We start from the raw sequence: 8,050 nt of genomic DNA, 5'->3' as shown, positions 1-8,050 counted from the left end.
ATTTATCTGCAATGTGGAAGTTGAGTGGATGTGGATTGTTAGCAGAGAGTACAGTCGTTTCCAGTGATTAATTCATTCTCTGTCTGTCGGTCTGTCTGTCTGTCTGTTTGAATGTTAGTTTGGATTTACTTATCTCTGCTGCCCAAAAAATAAGTAGCTTAATACAGCTAGAGCCAGGCTGAGCTGTGTGTGTGTGTGTGTGTGTGTGTGTGTGTGTGTGTGTGTGTGTGTGTGTGTGTGTGTGTGTGTGTGTGTGTGTGTGTGTGTGTGTGTGTGAGAGAGAGAGCGTGTCTGTGTACGTCTTTTGATGGCCGCTGGGCCACATTCGTTTTATGTGGGGAAAAGAGTATTCTTCTCATATTTGTAGTTTGTTTTTCTTCATTTCCCCCTGAGGGTTTTGGTACGTTCTGTCAGAATCATAATGTTTCAGTTATTTCAGTTGACCACGGACAGAGTGAAACCATCTTGTTAAATAAATCACTCGAACGAACATCACTGGCCCAATCAAACAAGATCCATATGGTGGAAGTTCATTAGTAAGCCCCTGTCCCTGTTAGCCTGACACCAGGCTTATAGGTCATTCACCTCACATTACCTTGCTACAGCCAGAGAGAGTAGGCCAGCTAGCATTGTTGGTGTAACCCAGGGATGGACTTATATGTAGCATTGTTGGACTTATATGTAGCAGAGGTGATTTGGAAACACACTCCAGTTGAGGTAGCCTTGCCTGAGACATAGAAACTAAGGTGTCACCCTTGGACCTTGAGGATGTCCTCTTGTCCACGGTAGACGCTTGTGTCTCAGAGAGAGGGACAGAGAGATCTGTGGTAACAGAGATGTTTGACACCCCCCCCCCCCCCCCCCCCACACACACACACACACAGGAAGGAAGCAGGAAACTCTATTTTCCTATGGCTCAGGACAGTTGGGGGACAGAGGCACTGTGTGTTTCCATGTGATAACGCTGACAGAGGCAAAGCACACACCCACACCCAAGAACTGGACCCAATAGAGACTCATCATGAGAGAGAGAGAGAGAGAGAGAGAGAGAGAGAGAAATGATGGACGGAAGAGGAGGGTAGGGAGGTCAGTCCGAGTGTCTGGGAGAGAGACTTAGTTCCCATTTTCACTTTATATTAGAAACCAATTTCTCTTTCAGGGATGTCCTTGGTTTGTCTGACTGTGTAGTCATATTGTATAGCCTGTGTTGAGTCTGGGGCTGTGAGGGTCAGGGATGATGTTCTCTCTCTTTAGCCTTGAGTCACGCAGAAACAGACATAGACAAGAAGGAACCAGACTTTTCAGCGTTTTTACTGCCTTATGAATGACTTATTATACAGCATTTTGGATTGGATTTGGGTCGATTTATTATATATTGCACTTTAAGAACGAGACAGAGAGTATAAAACAAGCTGAGTCTGTGAATAACGAACCAACAGACATTGTGCATATGGAAAAACGGGAAAAGAAAAAGGACAGCAGACATTACATGGACATATATGGTAAACAGAAAATGTAAACGGGAAACGTGTTGAATGACATGGACACACGTACCTTATCGATATTCATTTCATATATACCACATATCATGTTTGCAGGTACTACGTGACAGCAAATGGGAGTGTTGTAAGAGTAGATTTCGTGACGATAAGATAATTGTTGTTGTGAATTCTGAGGATTGTCGGAGAGATAACTTGGCTTGAACCTATAAACATATGACACACTTATGAAGAAGGCATGCAGGTACTCTGCGTGTGTGTGCGTGTGTGTGTGCGCGTGTGTGTGCGCCTCTGTGCGTCTTTACCCTAATATGTGAAAACATCCCCATATCATTATTACAATGAAACGGTTTCTCTGCGTCTGTGTGTTCTCTTCCTTGCCTCCTGCATAATTTATATTCATATATTTGTATGTGCATACATTTAGCTATTTATTTTCCTGGTTGTATAGCTGAGCCTTCATTCCAGCAGCAGCTATAACTTTGATAAATGGCTGTGGCTTGTGGCCTCGTTGCTTTCACAGTATTAGAAAACTAATTGAGATTCTCTTCCGCCCACTCTCTTTCTCTCGGTTACTCTCTCTCTCTCCCTCCCTCCCTGTCACTCAGGCTATCATCGCATACCGTGTGCTTGTGTGTGGAGAGGCAAAGAAACGGAGAGAGAACGAACAAAAGGCGAGGGAGAAGAGAAGGAGAGGGAGAGAGAGAGAGACAGAGCAATTGGACCAATGAGTTTAGCTTTATCGCCACACTCTCTCGAAAGTACACACACACACACACACTTTCAGAACAGAAATCTACATTCGCCGAATGCGATATCAAAACAAGGAGTGTCTTCTGTGTCAGTGTTTGTGTCTTTTAAGTGTATTTACTTCATCTTGCTTTGTTTTACCACGGTAAGCTCAAGGGAAGGTGTGTGTGTGTGTGTGTGTGTGTGTGTGTGTGTGTGTGTGTGTGTGTGTGTGTGTGTGTGTGTGTGTGTGTGTGATGCTTCTACTCTCAGATCAGCATAGTCTTGTTTGAAGGTGGAAGAGAGAGACAAAGATGGAAAGCGATAGAAAGAGAGAGAGACTGCAGGAGAGAGAGGGAGAATATTGTCTGGGGGGGGGGGGGGGGGGGGGTGATGTCTGGGGAGGCCATTCCGTGGATTCCCCTCAGGTTCAGGATGAACACAGAGTTCTCTGTAAACATTCCTGGGTGATGCAACCAGAGAGGGGTGGGGGGAGGTTGTGCGTGTGTATGTGCGTGTGTATGTGTGTGTGCACTGCGCTGGCCGGTGGTTAATGAGGATGTGTTGATTGATTAACCTGCAGTAATTAGCTGGAGTGTAAAGGCCTGTAAAGGTCTCTCTCTCTGGTGAGAGTGCCCCCTTTGGGGAAGGAGAGAACTACAGTATGACCTAGACACACGCATACACACACACACACACACACACACACACACACACACACACACACACACACATTGCGCTATGGAGCATTTACACACACATTATTAACTCTGCTGCTGAGTGATGACTCATACTGCATCTGCAGAGAGTGTGTGTGTGTGTGTGTGTGTGTGTGTGTGTGTGTGTCGTGATGTGCTTGTGCCAGCAGTTTCCTTTCTTGCACAGTGGTCTGAACACTGACCCTAACCTGCCCTCCTAGACAAAACTCTATCTCGCTCTGTGTATGTGTGTGTGTGTGTATGTGTGTGTGTGTGTGTCTGTCTCTCTTTCTGTCTCATCATAGCCTCTTTGCTACTTTGTGTTCCTACTGTTCTATTTCATGTATCATAGCCCCAGCTCCAGTATGCGACATTATCTTTGTGAGACACCCAGTAAGAGATACCCCCGTTGTATTCGATGGATTACAACCGGCTGTAGTTGCAAATCATTGGAAACACTGCCACCCAAAGGGCTTTTGAGGACCTTCACTACAAATAAACTTGCCGCTGCCTTCAACTGAACTGTATCAGTTTTTAACTCCTGCCCCCCCCCTCTCTCTATCCATCTCTCTCTCTCTCTCTCTCTATCCATCTCTCTCTCTCTCTCTCTCTCTCTCTCTCTCTCTCTCTCTCTCTCTCTCTCTCTCTCCTATAGGAAGTTCTATTACATCACGTTGCTGAGGGACCCAGTGTCGCGGTATCTGAGTGAATGGAGACACGTCCAGAGAGGGGCCACGTGGAAGACCTCACTGCACATGTGTGACGGGCGGACCCCCACCCCAGAGGAACTCCCTGCTTGCTACGAGGGCTCTGATTGGTCAGGATGTACCTTACAGCAGTTCATGGACTGTCCCTATAACCTGGCTAACAACCGACAGGTATATATACACACACACACACACACACATCTAATTCCTTCTCCATCCAAGGTGTGTATATGCTGGCTCGCCTTAGTCTGGTGGGATGTTTATGAATAAAAAGTCAATACACACACACACACACACCTAATTCCTTCTCCATCCAAGGTGTGTATGCTGGCTCGCCTTAGTCTGGTGGGATGTTTATGAATAAAAAGTCAATACACACACACACACACACACACACACACACACACACTCACATACACTAATCTATGCATAACTCCCTGTGTGTAGGTGCGTATGCTAGCAGACCTCAGCCTGGTCGGTTGCTACAACATGTCCACAGTACCGGAAAGGAAACGGGCTCAGCTGCTTCTGGACTCGGCTAAGAAGAACCTGCGTGACATGGCCTTCTTCGGCCTGACAGAGTACCAGAGGAAAACCCAGTTCCTGTTCGAGCGCACCTTCAGACTGCGCTTCATACACCCGTTCATGCAGTACAATAGCACACGGGCCGCAGGGGTGGACCTGGACAATGCTACGGTCAGTTGAACAGGCTTTAATAAGAGATGTAGTTTGTAGAACGGACAAATGTCCCTTTTTAGTCTTGTCGTAGAATTAGATTTAGACTGGACAGTTCTGTCCACAGACTGATATTTTTGGGTGGGTTTTCAATGTTTGATTTATTGATTGAGTTGAATTCTATTTCTGTGTTTCTACACAAGCATACAGGGGGCTTATTTATTGATTTGCACACACACATAAACAAAAAGGAAAGATGAAATGATGACTTAAAGGTATCAACGAAGGGAGTCAATGAAGCATCCATGAATCAAACATTCCAAACGTATTGCGTGAATAACAAAAATGTTTCCCACTGTGAAAGGCACAATTTTGATCTGATATCAGTGAATCAAACAAGTAATCATACATTTTAAATGGCCGTCTGCAGATGGGATTATCCATTCTACTTTTCCTTCTGTAAAGTCTGTGACACTGCGTAAAATGCACTTCAATCCAAATCAACTTGAAACTTCCACATTCCCAGGTCCAGCGTATCGAGGAACTGAACGAGCTGGACATGGAGCTGTACGACTACGCCAGAGACCTTTTCCAACAACGCTACCAGTACACCCGGCAGCAGGAGAGGAGGCAACAGCGGCTGAAAAACCACCTCCAGGGCCACAACTACCAGGGGTTGGGGCTGGGAGTGAGCCTGTGGCCCTCCAGGCCCAAGCAGACGAGCCCTGGACAGATCCCCGGACCGGGGGAGGGAGATGGGGAAGCGTCGGACGGAGAGGACACTGAGGAAGGAGGGGGAAGGACGGAGGAGACCGGGGCGAGGCTACCCACCGAGGACTATATGAACCAGATCATCAAGCGCTGGTAGCAGGAGGAACACACACACACACACACACACGCACACACACTCACACTCACACACACACACACACACACGTACACACATACACATGGGGACACGTATACACTCATGTGAGGGATCAGGCAGACAGGCAGAGCTTATAGGTCAGGGGTGAGAGCTGGAGAGCTGATGTGTCACTGGCTGCATTTCAAATGATACCTTATTCCCTATATAATGCACGACTTTTGACAAGTGCACTCCTTTTGAGATTTGCCAGTGTTGCAGCACTCTAGCGCCCTATGCCCTAAATGACTGAGGAGAGGAGAGGAGAGGATGGAAGAGCACAGGAAAGACCATAGAGATTTGCTTACAACCAACTCTCTCATCCCCTTCCTCTCTCTCTCCCCTCCCTCCCTCTCTCCCTATTCTCTCTCTCTGTCTATCTCTCTCTGTCTATCTCTCTCTCTGTGTGTGTCTCTCTCTCTCTCTTTCTGTCTCTCTCTTTCTCTCTCTCTCTCTCTGGCCTGATGTAGATTGTGAGAAACGAAACGAAGGTTTGTGAACCCCTTATAAAGGACTTGAGTACTTCCTGGATGTAACCCTTCAATCAGAGAGGAACTTAAAACCCTCAGACATTTAATGGGATTTTCTACTGGCCGAGCTGAACCAAGGAATTGAAAATGTGATGTCACGGAAACAAGACTTGACCGAAAGGAAGAGTTGGACAAAGTTGTGTAAAACAAAAAAAGAAGAAAAAAAAAAAAGCGTTTTGCTTCAAAATCAGCCTCCATTTCAACCATGAACCCGCCGCTTCTGTGTCATGAACAGTGACGGTCTTTCTCATTTTAGGACTTTTTATGTTTTTGAGTTGTTTTTGTTTCACTTTATGCTTTTTTTAAAGCAGAATTGTAATAACACTGAGACCAATGTTGCTGCCTAAAAGAAAAGAGTAATTCCTTTCTTTTGTTTTGTTTTATAAAGACAAATATATAATCGATGGACGGACGTACAATGGACCATAGCCATGATTGAAGCCTTGCATTCTGGGAAGACAGTTAACCTAAGCTGTAAGCCACATCTGTCTCTAAGCAGCAAACTCTGTAGGTCATGAACATGTAGATGATTCTGTGACATGACGAGGAGTCAATATGATCAGGAAACAGAAAAGTACAAGGCTACAGGAACAGGAACACATGTGAATAATGGGCACTAGAGCCTAACTTACAGGTCTGATGAATGTTAGAGCTGGGAATATTCAAGCGAATGGTCGCCATGGCCACGCCCCCCCTAGATCTGTGATACCTCCCTATTCCACCAGAAGCACAGAGCCTTGGTGTCCCAGCTGACAGTGTGAGTGAGGGGTAGGGTTCTGTATAGTTCAGTCAACTGAGAGGGATGTTTTGGTTATAATACCCAGAAGGATGTTTTGGTGGCAGGGTAGTAGTGCCTCTATGAACTGGGGATCGTCTGTAGCTCCATGTCTGTACCACATTTCCCTCTTGACTACGTGTGTGTGTGTGTGTGTGTGTGTGTGTGTGTGTGTGTGTGTGTGTGCTTGAACGTGTAAGCGTGTGTGTGTGTGTGTGTGTGTGTAAATAATGTGTATATTGTGATGCATTTGTGTGGCATGAGTGCCTTTGTAAATAGTGTGTGTGTGTGTGATAGAGAGAGCGAGAATGACGGTTGTCTCTGAGTGAGTGATTGACAGATTCCATGACCAATCTTTTGCCATTATCTCAGAGGGCTGGAGCTGAAACAGAAAGAAGCAGAGGCTAGAAATCCCTCCCACACCTTTCCTAACTTCTCCTTGCCTCCTTTCCTTGATGAGATGATTCAGAGGTTTCCACCATACCTCTTTCAGCTGTCAACTCCTTTCAGAAAAGTCATCTTAAAGGGAAAGAGAGGAGGAATGGTGACAAGGAAAGGAACCCAGTAAAACAATAGAGCCACATCTAGATTCTATGATATAGTGCTCCTTATTCAGCTGCATACTGTAAGTACCCTGATGGGGACTGGGGAAAATATATGAAATGAGCTCCCCTTTTGCAAATCTGCCCCTTTTTAATTTGTTCTTGGAGTGGAGGTAGACAGGAGACATACATACCCATTGGTTTGAGGTAGAAGTTGCCTCTAGCCACAGAATGATACTGCGTTCATGTGTACTCAGAACTAGGGAACTCTTGACATTTCTGACCTGGAGTATAAGTTGGGTGAATTTGAACTTGGAAGTTCTTAGTTTCCGGGATTGGCATGAACGCTGCATTAGGATCAGATCTCACTTACTATGTTGACATTAACCATTTGGGGGAACACTAATATCTGATCAGGTATCTGTGGTTAAGGGCAACTTGTAGCTACTCCAACACAAACACCATTATGCCCAAAACAGCAGTACCTGCAGTGACGGACAAGCTTTTTAGAGTCTGTACACCGACAGTACTGTACACTTATATTCTCAATGATAATTAATGTCTTAAACTGATGTCTTAAATACATTTTCTTTTGGAGAAAATTAACATTTTCCCTCATGTCATGAATATTTGCTTTGTATGTCTCTAAACGAAGTGTAACAGGGACTCATTTTTAGAGTGGTTTGCAGATTGTCTCTGGCTCCCTCTCTTTAAGCAACATCCTCTTTTTCGTATAATTGCAAAAATGGATCATCAAGCCACCAATTAAAGATATTTCATTTTTTATATAAAAAAAACGGTCTTCTTTTGTGTTATTATTTCAACAGTGTGTTGTGTGCTCTCTCTCTCTCTCTTTGTTCTTTCTCTTTCTCTCTCTATCTCACACACACACACACACACACATACATACACACACACACACACACACACACACACACACATAAGTCACCCATACTCATGAAACCATTGCATAAGGGAGCCGAACTCTCAA

The 8,050-nt window shown here is 45.1% G+C and overlaps 1 protein-coding gene across 2 annotated transcripts in view; it reads left to right on the top strand.

The window, feature by feature from the left end:
* hs6st1a (heparan sulfate 6-O-sulfotransferase 1a) overlaps positions 1-7,850 on the top strand; it is a 35,302-nt gene extending 27,452 nt beyond the window's left edge. The window contains exons 2-5 of one of the 2 annotated variants that reach the window (XM_083683980.1): positions 3,582-3,804; positions 4,081-4,329; positions 4,835-5,172; positions 5,683-7,850. In XM_083683980.1, coding sequence (XP_083540106.1) covers positions 3,582-3,804; positions 4,081-4,329; positions 4,835-5,172; position 5,683 — 811 coding nt within the window. In that variant the 3' untranslated portion in view covers positions 5,684-7,850. Of the gene's footprint in view, positions 1-3,581; positions 3,805-4,080; positions 4,330-4,834 lie in introns of both variants that reach the window. The other variant, XM_083683979.1, reaches the window with a different exon arrangement.
* Positions 7,851-8,050: the final 200 nt, after the last annotated feature.

This window comes from Argentina silus (assembly GCF_951799395.1).
Source record: "Argentina silus genome assembly, chromosome: 13".
Classification (NCBI taxonomy): Eukaryota; Metazoa; Chordata; class Actinopteri; order Argentiniformes; family Argentinidae; genus Argentina; species Argentina silus.
This window is presented reverse-complemented; position numbering and strand designations above follow the sequence as displayed.